Source organism: Siphateles boraxobius, unplaced genomic scaffold (assembly GCF_051911475.1).
Source record: "Siphateles boraxobius isolate OS27281-9 unplaced genomic scaffold, OSU_SipBor_1 21, whole genome shotgun sequence".
Lineage (NCBI taxonomy): Eukaryota > Metazoa > Chordata > Actinopteri > Cypriniformes > Leuciscidae > Siphateles > Siphateles boraxobius.
In genome coordinates, this window is record NW_027508822.1 from 1,169,609 (window position 1) to 1,190,387 (window position 20,779).

Consider the following 20,779-nt stretch of genomic DNA (forward strand, 5'->3'; position numbering starts at 1 on the left):
TCAACACTTTAACTCTGGGGGAGTTGTAAAATGAGCCTATTTCCAAAAAAAGTGGAGTATCCCTTTAAGATTGCTGCTTTGTACATGAGCTGGATCTGTTGGATTAGCCAACTTCAGCAAAAAATGTAAATCTGTTGACTCTGCCCCACTCGTCATCTCAATATCTTCCCTTGCTGATGCTCTCGTCTCCCTCATCTCATCCTATTGCTAATCTATCACTTCCCTATTTTGCCAGTCGGTCCTGATCTCATCTGGGATTCGCTCTCTGAATGCAGCTGATGCACTGGGCTCATCATCTGTCTAATTACATATTATTGTTATTGCCATTATTATTTTAATGCCCACTAGTGGTATTTATGTTCTGCTCAGGCACTATCTTTGAAATGACCTCTAAAATAGCCTATGTTTTATTAGATTACAATTATTTAGCATGCAGCTTTTTAACCCTGTACTTTCTAGCATGGGGCTGGTTAGGGTTAGCTACCCTTGTCGGCAGTATCCAGCTCCGTGTTTACAGGATGCTGGAGACACCCACCCAAGGCTTCTGAGAAATTAAAGAGAAAAATACCCCTAGAGTCTGCGAGAGCGGGGGTCGGAAGATGACTCAATGTTGGACAACATGGTTAACGACTTAGGAATGGAAACGGATATGAGTATGGAGAGTAAGACTAGTTCCAGATCTGCAGTTAGTAAAGTCATTGAACTCCAAGTTTGTGTCTGTGGCTGAGAGCGCCATGACCAAGTACTGCGATGTTTGGCTTTAGCATTGGAAGGCAAGCGTAGTATGACCAATAAGTTGCCGCCTGTTCTAGCAAAAAATTACACGCAGAAGACAATATTCCTCCGCCCAGGTGAGCAACCACCAAGAAAAGGTGTTAACACCAATTCTCGCCCAGGACAACTGGAAGCTGCTAGGGACTGGAAGATGCTGGCTGATCTTGATCAACGGCTTATTTTTCCACCTGAGATTGCCACCACTAACCTACGACCAGATATTGTTTTGTGGTCTGGATCAGCACGCATTGTTCAACTGATAGAGTTCACAGTGCCATGGGAGGATGCGGTAGATGAGGCATATGAGAGGAAGAAACTGCGGTATGCTCATCTGGCCACTGAAGCAGAACAGCGAGGATGGAGAGTCCAGGTTTATCCAGTGGAAGTGGGTTGTCGAGGTTTTGTGGCACACTCTACAACCCGGTTCCTCAGAGACGTCAGATTCAGTGGCCAAGAGTTGCGTCGCACAGTAAAGAACTTATCTGAAGCAGCAGAAAGGAGCAGCAACTGGCTGTGGTTGAGACGGAAAGATTCTAGCTGGCTGTGTACAGGCCGCCACACTACGGTTTCGTAGAATTCTTGAAAAACTGTCTTTTGGTTTATTTGTATAGGTTGTATAGTATTTACAGTCATTATGTTCCTGTGTATATTGCGTGAATGACGGGTGGTTGGGCAGATATTGTGTTTTGCGGTAGGTGGTATGCCATACGGAACCGTTGCCACTGAAACTGCATTAACGCACCAGTGGGGCTCGACAGCCTTAGTCAAACAGGTTGCCGCGTATGGTTGGGTTGCGGAGAGATTGTGAGATTGTGGTTAGGTCTCAGCAGCAGGAGGGATGTAGAGGTCAGTAAGCTGGGCTGAGTTTAGTGGGGGACAGAGGGGGGTGACTCTGGGACGCCAGAGTCACTGTCGAGCCCTCTTGAGGTGTCGTGGGCTAGTCGACGAAACACTGAGGACGGAAGGTGCCCACTTGAAGACCCTAGAGATGTCCCCTACTCGGCTCAATCCAGAAGGTTGTCGTGCTAGTCCACTAGGGAGACCACACTGTAGTTGCAGCCGTCGTGTGTGCTGACGCGCCAAGTACAATGCAGCCGTTAACGCCGGACAGAAGGGGAGTCACACCACCATATGGAAAGAAGCGTAAATGGATGGAGAAGCATAGTTTATTGTAAAGCTACGTCTTAGTGTTGCTTATCTTGGCGAAAGCCGAGAACAAATCAGCATGAAGTTTTAACATCTACTCTCGTGTAATGGAAATCATGGTCCTCTCATCTCATATTTGGTGATAATCACTTAGGCCTACCTGCCCTATGTGCCTCCTCCTGGTCCACATATACCTCACATAGTCTGGAGGCTTGTGACTGCTCCTCCTCATCTTAAATGTAATGTAATTATGAAACATTGCCATTAGTAGGCTAAAATATGAGTCTGATTAATTAATCAATTCGCCTTTACAGTGTCATGTCATCTTTATCACAGTGCAAAGTGTCTGTCTCACCTGCTGGTTGGCTTTTTCGCAGCCAACCCTGCAGTGATGTGCTGCCCTTTGCTGCCTCCCTGAATTGTCTCTCCCTCTCCTGAATCCGCCTCTTTTCAGTGGGCATCTTGGCTTCAAACAATACCCACAAATAGTGATAGGATTTAGGCATTTAACCATTTTGAATAAAATAATTAATGTGATGCATTACTACATTCATTCATTCTTCTTGCTAAAACGAAATGTGAGAAACTAACTGTCAGCAGACACGTAGCTTAGTTTGCCTAATGGCTACCAAAAAAATAGTAGCCTAGGCTGCTTTTCTGCAAGCTATCTGTCTGATTATTTAGGCTAAACGTGGCAAACTCAGCCTGGATTTATGAAGATTTTAATTCATTTCATAAAACTTGATGATGATGATCGTTCGTTTGTTATACATCACAAACTCACCTTTTCCGACAATGTTGAGTCGTCTCACCCGACAACCGCTACAATCTCCTTCTAGGGCCACTCTTGCAGGCTTCGCTCACGTTCCGGTGTAACAGTCGGGTTCCTCCTTATGGAGCTTTTCCACTGCTGGTACGGCTCAGTACGGTTCGGCTCGGCGCGGCACGGTTCGGCTCACTTCGCTTTTCCACTGCGTGGTACGACTCGGCTCACTATGGCACGGCTCGGTTCGCCTTAGCTCGGTTTGCTTTTCCACTGCAGTTAGTACCGCTTCAAAGTGGGTGGGGATTATACTGCCGTGCAAAGGCAAATTTAACTTTTCAATTTTGGTCAAAATGAGTTATTGCCATATTTGGAACAGTGGAGATCAGTTTTATCATGTGGACAAATATCTTGCATCAATTTTGTTCTTTTCTGCTAAAAATAAGATGTTGTTTTTGCCATAACTTCCAAAAGTAGAGGGAAAGCAAAGACAGAAGACCTTAACATCAGTTACAGTCTTTTAGCTTTGTACCGCTGCACTTTAGAAAGCTGTTATTTTAAGTTACAGTGGAGTTAAGGCACTCTGCCTTTGTTTTACCCACCAGCAACGCGTTTGCCGCGCTGAAGTTACGGTGTTATGCCTTTATGTAATTGAAGCACTTTTGCCACACGCATTAAACACGGCAAAGAAAACACTTGTTTATTAATAAACAATTAAAATATCTCCTTGCTATATTTTACATATTCATAATCATTTATTTTGCCGGTTCTTTGTGAAGAACAGCGGCGGAGAAAGTGAAGAAAGTGTTTTCGTTGTCGGCTAAGATGAAGTTGACGATGCTGACTCGCGATCTTCAGTAGCCTAGTGAACGCGCCAGAGAGAAATGCACATTTCATAAGGATTACATTAGCAGAGAGCAGTCTGTAGTCTGTTTTCTTTCGTTTTGAATTGTTCTGTTTAAAAGTAGACATGTGAGGCAAGTAGGCTACCTTATATGCTGAGTTTCGGTTCATTTATGAGACGAGCTCCAGTTCACGTGCCGGCGCCTCCGTTTCCTATCTATTGTCTGCTATATTTGCTTCTTATTTATTAAATCCAGGCAATTGGTTGATGAAACATTGATTAAAATTAAGATACAATTAATACAAAACGAAATTCAGGTTAAAGAAAGGATTTGTGCTTTCTGTTGGATGTCTAAGTGAAAGTTTTAAAGCATCTTTTAGTGCCGCTTTCAGAGCGGTCACATCCGTAACGGAGAACGAGTCCGTAACATTGCTTTTTCCTCATAAATGCGAACATAAAAAATAAAATGAATATTTTATGTACTGTGGAGACTGAGAGCCAACCCTCATCCGGTGGGTAGTATTTGGTTTACGCAGTGTAATTCACATAATCACAAAAAAATATTTTGCCTCCAAGTTTTTTTTTTTTTTAAGCAATCAGAAATCCGAGGGCACTGCTATAATCCCACCCACTTTGAAGCGGTACTAACTGCAGTGGAAAACCAAACTGAGCTAAAGCGAACCGAGCCGTGCCGTGCTGAGCCGAGTCATACCACGCAGTGGAAAAGCGAAGCGAGCCGAACCGTGCCGCGCCGAGCCGAACCGTACTGAGCCGTACCAGCAGTGGAAAAGCGCCATTAGTGTCTGCTGACAGAGCAGCTGGATGTACAGAAAACGGAAAAAAGGCCAAAAGCATTGGCGCAACATTTAATTGTCTTGGTACTTCTCACACATATTTCTGTGAATTGAATTAATCTTGAACTTGTTCATAGTTTTTGTATTATGTCTGAATATATTCAATTGAATTTTGCCCATACAAATTGCCTTATCTGACCGTGTTTATGTTCAAAATCAATGCCTCATATTAAGGTCTTATTTATAAAGATGGGGAAAAACTTGCTTCTAATAAAAATAATAAAAAATAAAAATAAAAAAAAACGCTTAGAATTCGGGATAAAATACAAACCCTTTTTTTTAACCTTTTGGCTTCCCGTACATCCAGTTGTGCTTCTTGTTCGTATTCAGTTCTGATGGTACGTATGGTAACTGGATAACTACACATGATTTGTAGTATGATTGCGTAAAGGGAACGGGAATTCCGGTATAGTGTACAGAATGGACTGCTACACCGGCCGCGTGCAGCCACGTGAACAGAGTTTGCCCTTCCCCTACTGACTTTCACTTTCGGTGCCCGAATGCAAGTGAATGAGGCTTTGCGATTTTTTTTATTTTATTTTTTTATCTTGGCCTACATGAAATTCTGCATCCATTATACGATTTATATATTTATTTATTTTCCCCCTCGGAAAGGCAACGTGAGTCGAGAAGGGCGTATGGGCAGTTGCCCGGGCAACCTGAGCACGTCCCTGCCAAGTTTACTCCACAAAAGAAAGTAGTCCAGTCGAGGAAATATTTGAAAATGAGGATGTTCATTTTACAATATCCAAAACTGAAGCTTGCTGTTGAAATACATTTTAGGTTTTTTTATTATGTTTTTTATGACTATCATAATATTTTCATAAATCTTTATGTATTTCATTTGCAGGAATATCTACACTTCAGGTATTTAAGAAGGAACTGGCAGACATTTGACCAGGCGACCTTGGGCCTGGTTTAATGGGAAGCACATTCAAGTTCAACGACTCCTGTCTAAAAGAAAAAAAATTAAAGCACCTAAAAAAACCTCTGAGAATGATGAAATGAACTAGTTAAAAGTACAGTGATATGTTGCTGTTTTATACATTTAACTCACTGTAAATGTTTTGTAATAGTATAAAAAAGGAAAGTCATAATTATACTTTAATTGAATATTTTATTGTAATATTGGACTAATATTAAAAGATCGTACAATAAAAAATATATAGTTTGTGAATTGATTATTTAATAAACGTTTGTTCTTTCATGTTGTTCTTATACAAAGAATCTCCACAACAGTCATTGAATGAAAAGACAGTATCAGCAAGGTAAAACAGGGTCCCAACTTTCTATGCATTCTTTTCATTTGAAAATGCCATTGTAAGGGTGGATTAGGGATCAGGCTTTAGGACTGCTGAATGACTAAAACATTTCTCTCAGGACCACTGACCAGGGTTTCTGTTGTCCGGTAATTACCGCACATTGGCCGGGAAACAAATGAAATGTCCGACAAAATTAAATCTCTCCGGTCAAATTGTCCGAATAAAATGGCCTAATAATCCCGCCCCCCTAACACAATCTGAATTTGAGAATAAGCCTAAAATGTATAAAGCAAAAATACACCGACCGATCAGAAGGATTATTTGCCATTTTACAAGCATTGAGTCTGCGGACACCGCTCCTCACCGCAGCCCTACCTCAATCCACACTCAGATGTTTTTATCTCAATGCGGCGCGGACGCAAGTCGCTTCCATTATGAGCGCGCATTCCGCGCGCCTACATTTGAAATAACGAACTTGAGTGCGCAAAAAAGGCGCGATATGTGAACAGGCCCTTACGCGGCTTATGCGCATTGCAAGTTGTGGAGAGACACTGGGAAGTTTTGATTTCAAGTAGGCAGCTGCACAATTCAGCACTGCAAAACAGCGTAAAAAGTTGCCTAAAATGACGCGAGACAATGTTATAGGCCTAGTCATTTGTTTGTTCCAGTTCATTTGACAAGGAGTCATTTCACGGTGGCCAAATTAAATGTTACCAGCTAAATGAGACATACTGAGAGTTTATAATTAAGTTCGCTTGAGTAAAAACAATAGGCTACTATTCAGATATTTTATGTGGGGAAGGGGGATTGGTTTGTTAAACTATGAATGTGAAACCATAGTAAAAACAATTGTCGTTGATTGACGCCAATCGGACGTTCATGCTTTTTTCCGTCTATTTGAAAGTTAGGCTAATAAACATGTTGCATTCTATACGGCCTGATCATGTCATTTTTTAAGTTACATAGCCTGCCTCCAGTTTTCCTCAACTTGACTAATTAAGAGGCGATATTTGACCGGCATATCATCAAAATGTCCGTAAAACAAAAACTCACAATTTTTTTCTAGTGGAAACATGCCACTGACGCTACGCTTGATTATCAGTAAGATAGTAGAAAACTGTATATTTCTTGTCTATTACCACCCACCTCTACCAAAGACGGAAATAAGCGCAGTTACAATAGCTAAATATGTGGGAGCGTATGGCGTTACAACCTTAGTGAGTAATTGTACATGTTGAGCACAGAGAACTATATTTTGCAAGCACATTGCATTATATTTTGATCAGAAATTAACTAAATTCGTTTGAGCAAAGAAAAAACGATTCCGTGATCAATAAATGTATTTGCTATTATCCATATTAACGTGCAATAATAACCCCTCTCACGCAGTTTACAGGTGCTCTCTCAAACTTATTCTCTGCGCTCCTGTCAAGTCCCTCTCTCTCTCTCTCAACCTCTTAATTCTGTGTGCGCTCAACTCTTGACACACACGCTCGCTTAACTTGCAACAGCGTTACAAGTGTGCCACAAAATCAACCAATCGGAAAATTAAAGGTCAATTGTGATTGGCTGTTGGTCTCCAATCAAATCGCTAGTAGAACCGAAGCCCGTAGAAGGAAACTAATTCCGCCTACTTTTTCAAAAATCCGACTGGGGATATAAGACCACAATGAATTTTGATTTTGGATATAGTTTTTCAACCATCTAATTTTCAACATACCATTCATACAATCAAAATCTATTGCATTACCACCTCCATCCTCGTAAGTTCTAATTAAATCCTGCTTGGCTATATAATGACATTTATTTCCGCCATATGAAATCAAAATTTAATTTGTTGATAGTTTTAACTATTTGGGGTGCTATTGGAAGGGAGTAAGCCCGATATATTAATCTAGAAACTGTCCATTTTAGTTAACAATATTCTGCCAAAAATGGAAAGATCTCTTAGTAGCCATCTATTTTAGAAATTATTTGCAGTTATCAACATTGTCTTTTATGTTTCGTTTATCAGAAATTGTTTTGTCTTTAGTCACCAATACCCAAGTTTTTGAAGAAAAAATAAAAATGCTGTCAATTAAAAAAAAAAAGTTCTACCATACGCTCAAAAAAATGACTCTTTAAACTTACTCAATTTAATTGAGTTGTAGTTGTGTTTCTCTTTTTTCTGTTCGTGTTGTTTCTCTTTCCTTCAGTAATTCTGCTTGTTGACAGCAGGTGTTCATCATTAATGCCCAATCATCACTTAATTAATCACTTAAGTATCTCATTAACTTTAACTCTGATTCAGAGTTATTTTAACTCTCTGTAGAGAGGGACCAAATGTTCTCTGAGCAGAGTAAATTTTACTCTGGGGATTTTGCTGTGTGATATCAGGAGTTTCTTATTGTACGATTTAAATATGCATTATAGCATTTGTGCACTTTCTGCCATTCGTAGGAAGGCATATTCAAGCTTTAGTTTTGCTGATTTACTCAGAAACTTGTACGCGCATGTATGAGATGTTAATTAAAACTTATGGGACAACATATGATTGATTACTGTCTGCTTGCATACAATGTTTAATACGATGCCTTAAAATTCTCCACCATATATGTAAGGAACTTAGCTATATGAAATATTAATAATCAATAATAACTTGTTACGATTAATTATGAATATTTGGGTCAGTTAATTGGATTAACTTGACATGGCTAAATTAATATTACAATCAATTAATCAGTTCGTCCAACGAACTCTTTTGATTATTAATTTATTCTAAGAAAACGGTATCTTCCCTGACCACAGAAGAATAATTATTTCTTACCATGTACAGCGTTTTGAGCATGTAGCAAGATCAAAAACCGTAAAGAGACTTCGTATTGCAAGCAAATCAGAACCAAATACATGAAGTGCATAAGTTTTATTAACTAAATCATAAACATACATAAACTAAACACACATATATACAGAAATACAGAAATAGGTTAGTGATAGGATGAAATTGGAAACCGGAAGAGGGACTATGAGAAGAACCATCAGAATTTCATTTTCACATTTCATTGAATTGAATACTTGGATTTGTAGTGGGAACAATGCTTGAAGTTGTTGAAAATTGAAGTCGTTGATGGTTGGAGTCTTTGTTCCAAAACTTTCTCATAGAAGCCAGTAACACCGTGAGCCCCGGTTCAGTGTCGGCTTGCTGCGCCATTCCCCTCCTACGGACTGGATACGTGCGCCATTTTGCTCCAGTTGAATTCCCTTATCCGGAACCTGTTGAGCTCCTCCACACCCCTCCAACGTCGGACGTGGCGGAACGTCCGGTGTTACGCCTACCACTCGTATGCAGTGTGGAACCCGTGTTAGGCTAGGTCCATATGTTGCGGTCCCTACGGCGACCCCATATGTGTATTCTTCCACGATTCCTCCCCAAGGCGAGCACGTGTCTTTCCCTTGGCAGAGTCCTGCCGTCACTGTAAATCGGTGTTGTCTCCCCCCTCTCTAGGCTGGAGCCACCCCAGTGATATTCCATATGTTATACTGCCCGGTCCTCCGCCCAGTTCATATGCGTATTCCCCCCTTTTTCGGGGTTGCTTGGGCTTCCGCAGCGTCCTTTCCTTCCGATGTTGGGCACGCTTCCCCAGTGTTACCAAGTCTAACTGAGTGGGTCTTGTGGAACAGCAGCGACTTCCTGGCCTAAGCCCTGTCCTTTTCCGCTAAAACGTCGGGAGGATCAGAAGGCTTTTGTCTAGGCACTGGAAGGTGGCAGCGTTAGTGGCGTGTTCAAACGGTGATCCCATTTCAGTCGACTACGTCTGACGTTATCGACTGAAAGGGAACGTCCTGGTTGCGTATGCAACCCACCGTTCCCTGAAGGAGGGAACGGAGGATGTAGTCCCCTTGCCACTACCGCTGGACCACCGCTGACTCTGAGTTACGCTCAGCTCCTCAGCGAAAAGCAAATGGTGCGTGCATCTACTTCCGTATTTATACCCGCGCTGCGGGGCGGAGTGTGAGATGCAGATCTCGCACGCCAATTTGTATTGGCTCGTTCAATAATACTCGAAGACAATAGGCTCCCTGGCGTGATCCCATTTCAGTCGACCATCGACTACGTCTGACGTTATCAACTGAAAGGGAACAGAAATTACAGAGTATTGAATGTAAGATATGTAACTATTAAAAGACATAAAACAAATACATCCCATACATGAAAAAAAATATGGGCTTAAGTAGATATAAAACTATAAAACAATCTGGCAGATTTAACAATACAAAAACACAAAAGGCTGCATATGCGTGCTAACATTATGCAACATTATGTTTGTATGCATTGTGTTGTATCCTGTACAGTCAGTGTTCACAAAGTTGTTTCTGTAAAAATCAAGTCGAGACAGGTCATTTAAGAATAAAATATCAGCTAAATCAGATAATTTTTTTAATTAAACAGTTTAAAAAGCATATTAAATAATGGGATAAATCATTTTTATTTGTTGTTTTTCTTGAACATTTTAATTGCATTATTTACATTTTGATACCGATCGATATCAATATTTTACATTTACATTTTGATACCGCCTTGTTTTTTTTTGGTAGACAAAACATTGTTTCATTAATCAAAAAACTGCTTAGATTTCATTCAAGCCTTATATTTTAAGTAGGAATTACGTCATTGACACACGAAAGGGCAGTTAATGGTGTTAGTTTCTACCAAACCAGTTTAGCACAAACCTTGATCTGAAGACAGTGAAACTCTTGTCAGAACCTGCTTTTATTCTTTGCCGAGAAAAAAACACACCCATGAATCATCAGATGCACTTCATTGAGTTCATGCAGTCACAGGATTTTGGCGAACGGGTGGACACGCGATTTAATGCTATAATGCGAAATAATACTGTAGCCTATGCGATATAATACTGTATAATGCTATATAATGCTGGACAGTGAAAGCTTAAAGATTGAGACAAAAGAAACATTAATGGCTCAGGTTGACTGGGTTTGCTGCCTAAATCTATACGCATCCACAGTCGAGTAGCTTATAATAAAGGACTTGGCAACTCTGGAAAGAGAGACGGAAGTTATACTAAAAGAAAAAGAGAAGCATTTTATGTTACACACGTTTTTTAACACTTCCGTGGATAGTTTTTTATCGTCGCGCTGTAAAGCAAACATTCCCTGTGTTTTCTCAATCTAAATGTTTCATCATTCATTAGTTCTCAATAAAACACAAGAGGTTCGGTCAGGACTGCAACAACAGGGGTATGTATTGCTATTAATATAAGGGTACGAGTGTGTGTGTGTGTGTCCAGTTTACAATCATGTAGCTTAATCGTAGTTTCATAAATGTCCAAAACGAAATAAAAAAATGTCTTGAAGGCTTTGTTTGGAAAACTAAACAAAGTGTAATTACTGTAAAATTTGTCCAAGTGACCACTGTACTTTATTTATTTATTTATTTAGAATAGAATGATTGAAACATATATATATGCGCATTTACCTCTGTGTTTTGGATTTTGAAATTTCATATTAATAAACTAATTGTATATGGGTCAAGGACAAATAAGATTTTCAAGATGAAAAAAAATATGTTTTAAGCAAAACAGTTTTAAAATGCATTTTTATGTCCAAAAAAATGTAAGGTGTTGATTTATATTGGTTTTAAAGCATTTTAAGCAGCATTAATTCATTATTAAACAAGATTTCTGATTTTACCACCCAGAAAATGTCAGGTGGTGCGACCATATATTAATTTAAAATAATATACATTTAATGTACTTACCACTACTGAGACTTGTAAATATGAATCATTGTAGTGTCGAAAATGCATATCACATGGTAAATTCCCTTTCTATTTCTTTATTTATTGCCCTTTTATTCCAAATCATATAAACGGCTGCTTTTCTGTGTGTTCAAACACCCATTTTTCCATAAGGACTTTTCATATTTTGTTTTTAACTGTAAAAATTATTTGTATACGTTATATAAAGGTTTACATTTATATTTCTTACTTCATTTTGCAATTGCAGTGGGAATTGATACATTTAAATATAAATTTGCTGGTTGCACCACCTGACCATGACCGGTCGCACCACCTGACGTTGTGATCAATAATGATTGATATTCACAAAATAAAAAGAAAGATATGTCAATAAATTTTATTCAGGTTTCAATTGGCTTTTTTATTTTAATCCTCTGACCATCTCAATCATGTAATTACATTTGATTAACAAGAAAGTGCAAAACAATACTGCATGTTATGATAACATTTGATCATCGCTTCTTTAAAAATATAACTTTGAAACCTCAAGGAACACATTTAATAAATGAGAACATATTTTATTTGGAACAGTGAATTAGTGCAAATATTGGGCCCAGAAACATTAAGGGCAGAATTCAATCTACTGCTCATGCAATTAGATTCAGTAGTAACAGTAAGTCAAGATAAAAAAAAACAACATTTGATCATCGCTTCTATAAATCTAGAAATTTTAAACATCTCCGGGAACACATTTCAAAAACGAGAACATCATTTATAAAATGTCATATCATGAAACAGTGAATTTAGTGCAAATATTGGGCCCAGAAACATTAAGGGCAGATTTCAATCTACTGTTCAATAGATTCAGTAGTAACAGTGCCAAGAAGAAAAAAAAAACATTTGATCATCTTTTCTATAAATCTAGAAATTTAAAACATCTCCGGGAACACATTTGAAAAACGAGAACATCTTTTATATAATGTCATATCATGAAACAGTGAATTAGTGCAAATATTGGGCCCAGAAACATTAATGGCAGAATTCAATCTACTGTTCAATAGATTCAGTAGTAACAGTAAGTCAAGATAAAAAACAACTCTTTTCAAATATAATTCAAAATCATGCTTTCAGAAAGCACAAACTGTCCCAATCTGTACTTTTCAGCTTTAAGTGGCGTGTATTGAGGCGCTCTGGCTTAGAAATCACTTCCAGCACATCTGAGATGTAATAAAATACAATGTCAAGAGGGTGAGGCCAAATGAACACATTCTTCCCTCTTGACTGCTGCATGCAGCTCACCTCAATCTCATTGCCCACCACCTTGAGGACTTGCCCCACAAAAGGTTGGCCATCATACTCCACAAGTACGAATTTCCCATTCAGATCTTTGGGGTTTTCTTTGGCTTGGGAACTTGTGGGAGGGACCTTAGTAGTATTCTGGAAGTCCACTTCTGAGGGATTGTGACACTGGCAGATGTCTGGTCTGCTACAGAAACAGGAGATCTCCCTGTGCTGGATTTTGCCAGGTTGTGCAGTGGTCACCTGATGGATTTTTAGTGTTCCTTTCACAGCTAGAACACTGTCTGGAAGAGCCTCATCATATCTCTCAATGTCTTCATCAGAGATCCAGTAGTACTTGATGCTTGACTCCTTTTCCTTTAACAGCTTGTACAGATGCTCTGGGGTCTGCACATCTGCTCCTCCTTGGACAGCAGAGTCTGCAACACGTTTCACAGCCCCACCAACTCCATCAGGAGCCCCTTTGCCATGGGACTTTTCGGCGAAGTTCCATGTCACCCGCTTGATGCCAGAGAGAAATGGTACTGTGCTAAGGAGATAAAAGTTTTTTTTATTCCTGTACTGAGTGACAGGCCCATCACTCATGACATGTAAAATTGTTGGTGGAGGATTGCACTTCTCCCTCACATCCTTCAGCACCGGTTCTAAGTGGGCCCATATAGCACGTTCATCATGCAGAAGGGATGAAGAGATGGTGGCATATGACTGACATCCATGTGCTGTATAGGCCACACATGTGTGAACTGTGGCCTGTTTCCTGCTTCCTCCGAAATGAAAAGCTTGGACTTCGCTGTTCAGCTTGCATGAAAAATTTTCTGAGAAGTCTACATGAAGGCAAACTTCATCCTCTGTCAGGGTTTCTTTTAATGCTCTGAATTCTTTGGCTTGGTGCAACCAATTTAAGTGATGTTTTGCCAGAGAATCAAGTTTCTGGCTGAACAGCTCGAATAGATTAGACCAGGTTCCACTTTGAGTCGTCTTAGCAAAATTTGTCTTCTGTCCATCCGATTTTGTCTCTCGTGACCACTGCTGCCATGCAACAGGTACTTCCTCCTGAGGTACTGCCACCTCTATCTCATTGTAACAGCACTTCGCACAAATCCGATACATGCAGTCTTTACTTTGTGGATCACACACAATTGAAGTCAGCAGCTCTGAAATTCTGGCAGTTTGCAGAAGACCTTTCTGGTGCAGCTTGTCTACTAAAAGCTTGACATTTTCGTGGTCCAAGCATGCGCATGTGTTCCGATCTGATGCTTTGGGTGGTGTTACATAAAAGGGACAGTGGCGAACAAACTGTCTGTATGATAGCGAGAAAGGCTTTTTTATTTCAGAATTATATTGAACGTGAAGTTCAGTCAGGGATTTAGTTAAGACTCGCCTCTGTTGTTTGTTTTTGTTTTTAGTTATTGTATCCTTTTTCCCGGGTAGCAGGCGACTGTTCTCATCCCGACAGAGAAATTTAACCACTTCTTCTTTTCTCTCCAGGGCAAGTTTCTTTGTACCCCTCGGCTTGTTTCTTTCGCGGACTGTTTTTTTGCCTTTCTTTAACCTTTCCAAGCTCTTCCGCAATTTCTCAGAAGTTTGTTTTGTAGCTGCCAATTGCCTTTTTAGTTTTAGCATTTCCTTCCGTAAGTCTGCCTTCTCTTTTTGCAAAATTCTGCAGCGTTTTTTCACCCTTATTTCTTTCTCTGGTGTTGAGGATGCTTGTGGTTGCTTCCCATCCTGCACAAACATGTTTGCATACTCCTGGTCAGGAGGGTTAGGCTGAGCCTCTACTGGATGATCGACTGGATCATCTGCTGCTGATGAATTCATAGATTCAGGTGTGAAGTTCATTATTTTGTCCAGTGTCCTTGTCCCTTCCCTGTGCTTTTTTTGGTAGTCCCTCCATTGCTGCCTCGTTTTTTCTTGTTGTGCTTTGGAAAGCTGACTTATTGTTTTTTTCACTATTTTTCCATCATTTTTCATTTTTTCATAACTAAAAAAAAAGAATGACATAGTTGTGGGTGATTAAGATGTAAACAAGCTTACTAATGGCAATGTACAACATACCTATCTCTATAAAAGATACATGGTTTCAGACCCCTTCTATTTTATTTAAATGAAAATATATGGGAGAGGTGAAACTCAAAAAATGTATCGTGCAAAAGTTCATTTATTTCAGTAATTCAATTTAAAAGGTGAAACTAATATATTATATAGACTCATTACATGCAAAGTGAGATATTTCAAGCTATGAAAACCTTTTCACAATATTCTAATTTTGAATTTGGGGTTTTCTTAAGCTGTAAGCCATAATTATCAAAATTATAACAAATAGGCTTGAAATATCTTGCTTTGCATGTAATGAGTCTATATAATATATTAGTTTAACCTTTTAACTTGAATTACTGAAATAAAATAACTTTTGCATGATATTCAAATTTTGTGAGTTTCACCTGTACTATATCATTTGTAAAATAAATTACACTGCTATCAAGTATGTATTATTAACATGTAATAACTGTAATTACCACAAAAAAAATAACAGAATACCATATTAACTTAAGTTGTAAGGTATCTAGATATACATAATGAACACAATACCTTGCTTTTCTTTTGGCAAGGTACTCTGCCCTTGCAACTGGATCACTTTTTAAACGAGCTCTATGTCGTGTGGTTTTCTCCTTGCTTGATAATGGCATCTACAAAAACAAATTAAAATAGATTAATTTAAAGAAATAAAGATGCAATTTAGTATCAATGTTGATTATACAGTCCTATATTCTTGAAGAATAGGACTTTAAGATGGACAATGTGCTCTTTAAATTGTCACTCATACCATAATAATAAATATATATATATATATATATATAAACAACTTATAGCTTTAAACAACTTAAAAGCTTTATATATTTATTTAAAATGTATTTAATATATTCAAAAACATGAATTAACATTACTTTTTTTAGTTGGTTTAACTGTAACTCTGGTCGCGACACCTGACATATTGGTCGCACCACCTGACATTTCAAATTCAATTCAAATCTAACAGGCATTAACTTGGACGCCTATACAAATGTTTGACCATGTGCTCAAGGTTATACATACATTTTTTAAATCAAATACACATTTTTATAATAACAGCACATTTTCAAAGTTTTCCAGGGGTCATACCACCTGACATGATAAGTTGAATCAACCTCATCATTACTCAAAAATGTCAAATTATCTAATATTTATGGGAGGGTGACTAACCTTGTTACTGCATCAAAGGGGTCCTCTGGAGTCTTCTGTGTGATGTCATATGCTGTCACATGATTTTCTTAAAGGAACATTGCATAAAATTGCATTTTTATGTCGGTCGCCCTCCCTGACATTAGTTGAAGTACATTTTTCGGACAAAAGTTTTTTAAGTAATATAATAGTTTTGAAATAGGACCGATACACTATTTCCCCTCAGTTATAAGGAATTTAACATAAAATCATGCCAAAATATTTGATTAAGAATTTCATTGAGAAAATGAACATTCATATCTCAGTTTTGTTCTCTGCTTGTATGTTCGGACGGTCGCACCACCTGACATTTTTGGTCTTTCAAACACCAAAACTCAAAAAATCTATTGAATTTCAATCAAATGAAAAGGGTTTCTTATAAAGGACATATTGTAGATCCATTTGATATATGACATGTATTTATTCAAATTCTTTTTAGGAAATAATGAATTTGGACACAAAAAATACATGTCATGTCATTGACCCATATAAAAGTTAGGCAAAATTCATGTTAGTTGGTTTGTAGCTAAAAGTCTCGATAAAGTCTTTAAAACACACTTTTTTTTACTGATTTATGTTATAGGCCTTAGTTCTTAATAAAGTAAAATAGTAGATTTTAAACTATGCCTGTTTTCTGGAAATTCAGACAATTAATGGTGCTGAATTACAAATTAAAGTGTGATTTACGTCATAGCCTGTTTATTGCTAAATATTCTGTGACTTTATTAAGGTTAGTAAATAGATGTTTCCACAGGGATATTTGATTCGCTGCTGCTCAGCCTTTGTTGAAACAGGAACTATAGATTTCAAAAGACAATGATATCCACATATTTGTATTCTGCGACATCTTATTTACATTATGTGATTTATATATATATATATATATATATATATATATATATATATATATATATATAGGGGGAGAGAGGGGCACAACCAAACACTTTTTGACTTTCTCAGTTTGTGTAAATTCACTTATAGGGTTCAGAGAATTTTTTTTCCATATTAATTTCACACATGTCTAGTACAATTATGTGTTTTTCTAGTATTAATAGTGTTTTTTTTTGTGTGTGTTTTTTTTTTATTTACCCCGAAAGAGTGGAAGAGACATGTGACAACATGCCCATAGGAGAAACATGACCATATGACAGATTCAAATGTTATCTGATCTAATCAAAAAAAGCAAGTACATATACAGCCAGTGTTCTAAACTCTCTGCTTGCTGTAGCTCAATTCACAACTGTAAGCTTGTAATAATGTTTTTAATTCCAGTGATACTGGTGGATTTCTGCGGGAAATTCGAGCATGTGTTTGCATCATTACGTCACATCTGAACACATAAAGAAGAGTCTCGGCTAGTAGGGCTGCTAGATTTTGGGAAAAATCATAATCACGATTATTTTTGCCAATATTGAAATCACGATTATGTAACACGATTATTTCACATGACTTTGGAAACGTGTTGCATTTATTAAAAAGACACCTTTCAACAATTCTTAAAACATCAAAATATGAACATTTATTGTACTTTTTGAACTATTCAAATAAATAATATAACATTCAAATCAAACTATAAAAGTATTCAAGTAAAAATTATATACCACAAATAAATAAGATCAATAATAAAGTGCACTTCCACAATCTCTTTAAAACAAGTAGGCAACTTTTGGCAAATCAACAAATTCCAGCAACTCAATCCACGAATATTAAAGGCTGGCCCACCATCAGGCTCAAGCATTAACAGCAAATAAGTTAACAAAAGACAACATGCAAATTATTTAAGTCAACATGCTGGAAGGGTTGCTAAAATAATCTCTTAAAGGTTTCTAGCCAGAAACACCAGTCTGTTAACATGATCTGGTTTAAGGGATGAACGCAAGCAGGTGACAATGTTTCCACTTGTACTAAAGACCCTCTCTGAAGAGGAACTTGTAGCTGGAATGCAAAGGTATTTTCTTGGCAGGTTTGAAAGCCGAGGGTATATCCTCTGGGATTCTGTCCACCACTTCATTGGGTCTTCCTCAGCATCCAGTATTTCCCTCTGGAGGTAAGACTGTAGCTAACTAGCTATGGCCTGGTCCTGTTGCTGAGGTGAGGTCACTGACTGTAGTGACCTTGAAGAAGCTGCCTATGCCCTTCTTCTTCTTCTTCTTTGGAGCATCCTCTGTATCCTCAGCAGGTGTTGCTGCAGTCTCAAGAGGGACGTTCTCCTGGAGGGAACAAATTATTAATTTGGGAATTTTATTTTTAACCTGACCTAATCATTGTGGTATTAATGTTCACAATATTTGCCAACATGACATGTTCATGCACTTAATCTTTCATTATTATTATTATTATTATTAATAATATTATTATTATTATTATTATTACCATGATGACAGTCTTCATCTCCGCTATCAGCCGCCAGCTTTATGTTTGAGGCATTGTCCGAAGTGATGCAGATTAGCTTTTCTTCGTTTAAACCCCATGCAGCCAAAGCTTCCCTCAGTCCATTAGCGATGTTTTGGCCCGTATGGTCTTCGGTAATAAACGCCGTTTGGAGGCATTTGGTATTCAAACGGAAGTCGGCATCAATATAGCGGACTGTGAGGCTAATATATGGCTCCATGGTTCGGCTAGACCATATATCTGTTGTGATTGCAAAGTATTCTGCTTTGTTCACCTTGTTAGCCACTTCTGCATGGCATTTGTTGAACAAATCTGGCAGAGCAACTCTCGAGAAATAGTGTAGCGATGGCAAAGCATAACGTTTATCCAACGTATTGATCATTTTCTTGAATCCAGAGTTGTCAACTGTGCTAGTCGGGCGCATGTCTTTAGCTAAATAATAGGCAACGGACTCAATTATTTTTTGTGCCTTTCCGAATTTAACTGATAGGGAGTTGCGCTGTAGAGTGTGTCTGTTATGCATGCCTGGGTTACGGAGAATATTGAGGGGGTTGCGGATTGCTCTTTCTTTATTAAATTGTCATAGGTCACTCTGTGTTTCATTTTCAAGTGGTTAACACTAGAACTACCGGAATTCCATAACTACTAGAACGACCACAGCAGGCATTCTGACCGTTCATACTTTGTCGGTCATATGGCCGTACTGGACATAATTTTCGTCATGTCATATCTACATCTGAACCTTTCTCTTTAAATTTTCCAATAATGCTTTTAATTCCTGTCGTCATGTTATAACGTCATTGCCCTTAAAACAAGCACAAAAGAAAGATTGCCCCGACAGGTCTAAGGAAATGTAAGGAAAATTTTGCGTCAAAAATATATTTTTCACCACACTCACGTGAATAAACATGCAAAAAAGTTAGGAAACGTCAAAGCTTCATACCGTTTAGTACAGCCCTGTTTGTAAATAAGTTCAATAATCAATTCAAAATCTAAAAATAAATGGATATACAATGTTACCATAAGTAGCACAATAATAAAGGGCTAATTTGAACGGCGCAAAAAAAACCTGCATCATTCACTAACGCGTACGCAGTCCACACAAACACCGCATTTCGTGTGCAGCTCCCACACACTACTTTGTGACATTTGGCACATGTCTCCTTGGTTTTATTTTTTTCGCAGTTCCTCCTTACTTGGCACTGCCTCGTTCTCTCCATCAGCTGCTGCTCCTGCCCGGGTCCTGGCTATCGCACCACCAGTTGTGTGGCTTTTGATTTCATGTTGTCGGAGCGAAGTTCGCTTGCCAGTCGTGGGATGAAGTCCCTCTGAGAAACTTGCTCATTTGTGCACTTCTTGAACAATATGTGCGCGTTGATGGCGGGAAATGTAGCGGACTTATGATATCTATAATGCGTGCGGTCAAAATGACCGCCATGGCCATTCTAGGTAGAAATAGTCAGAACTGTTTTGTGTTTTGTGATTTTAATAAAATAACAGTGTCAGAATAAAATATATACATATTTAGGAAAAGTCAGAGTCCTACAGCCACATTGATTTTATTTTAACAAAGTTATTACACTGTAAAATTTAAAAACTGTCAAAACGACCGCCTTGGTAGTTCTAGTGTTAAACAAATTCGTGGTGTTCCCTTTCGTTACAGCCACTACCATGTTGCAAACCTTGCACGTAGCATGTTTCTGCTCGTCGTCAGATTCCTCGAAGCCAAACTGTTCCCAGTCAACGGAGTTGGTTTTGCCTTTTTTGCTCACCAAACGCTGCTGTGGCTGCCCTCCTTCTGCCATCTTTACTCACGCTAAGTTTTTTAAATTCCAGCGGGTGACATGCACAGGACCTGCCTCCGTGACTGTGTAGGCTGAGAGAGTTTATGGCTTCGGGAGGGGCGGATGTGCGCGTGTCATTCAGAACACAAGACAAAATAAGTGTTCTTGCAAAACGGAACATGGCAAAATAATCGTTTTTACTCGATTGTACTATTTTGGAGATCGTTGGGAGTCGAAATTGAAACCTATCGGCTAGTAGGCTATTTTAAGTCATTACGTCACATCTGAACACATAACGACGAGTCTCGGCTAGTAGGCTATATTGAGTCATTACGTTACATCTGTCCACATAAAGAAGAGTCTCGGCTAATAGGCTATATTGAGTCATTATGTCACATCTGTCCACATAAAGAAGAGTCTCGGCTAGTAGGCTATTTTGAGTCATTACGTCACATCTGAACACATAGAGACGAGTCTCGGCTAGTAGGCTATATTGAGTCATTACGTCACATCTGAACACATAAAGACGAGTCTCGGCTAGTAGACTATGTTGAGTCATTACGTTACATCTGTCCACATAAAGAAGAGTCTCGGCTAGTAGACTATATTGAGTCATTACGTCACATCTGAACACATAAAGAAGAGTCTCGGCTAGTAGGCTATTTTG

The 20,779-nt window shown here is 38.5% G+C and overlaps 4 protein-coding genes and 1 pseudogene across 8 annotated transcripts in view; 2 read left to right on the top strand and 3 right to left on the bottom strand.

The window, feature by feature from the left end:
* LOC143746097 (uncharacterized) overlaps positions 1 to 20,779 on the bottom strand; it is a 543,695-nt gene that overhangs the window by 472,543 nt on the left and 50,373 nt on the right. The gene's annotated exons all lie outside the window — the stretch shown is intronic.
* LOC143746127 (uncharacterized) overlaps positions 1 to 20,779 on the bottom strand; it is a 341,659-nt pseudogene that overhangs the window by 181,373 nt on the left and 139,507 nt on the right. The gene's annotated exons all lie outside the window — the stretch shown is intronic.
* The window catches only part of LOC143746085 (uncharacterized), a 317,610-nt gene that overhangs the window by 72,156 nt on the left and 224,675 nt on the right, over positions 1 to 20,779 (top strand). For 3 of the 4 annotated variants that reach the window (XR_013206429.1, XM_077237810.1, XM_077237812.1), the window contains exon 3: positions 5,232 to 5,543. The exons of the other annotated variant lie outside the window; for it this stretch is intronic. The gene's annotated coding sequence lies outside the window, so the exon portion shown is untranslated. Of the gene's footprint in view, positions 1 to 5,231; positions 5,544 to 20,779 lie in introns of those variants that run through there. 4 annotated transcript variants of the gene reach the window in all.
* Positions 7,729 to 20,779, top strand: part of LOC143746077 (uncharacterized) — a 36,784-nt gene continuing 23,733 nt past the window's right edge. Inside the window, exon 1 of the mRNA XM_077237800.1 lies at positions 7,729 to 10,881. The gene's annotated coding sequence lies outside the window, so the exon portion shown is untranslated. The remainder of the gene's footprint in view (positions 10,882 to 20,779) is intronic.
* Positions 11,843 to 15,399, bottom strand: LOC143746070 (uncharacterized). Its single transcript, XM_077237790.1, has 2 exons — positions 15,269 to 15,399; positions 11,843 to 14,660 (listed from the first exon to the last, which is right to left on the bottom strand). Exons 1-2 carry the CDS (start codon positions 15,364 to 15,366, stop codon positions 12,500 to 12,502), a joined length of 2,259 nt encoding a protein of 752 aa, XP_077093905.1. The 5' UTR covers positions 15,367 to 15,399; the 3' UTR covers positions 11,843 to 12,499.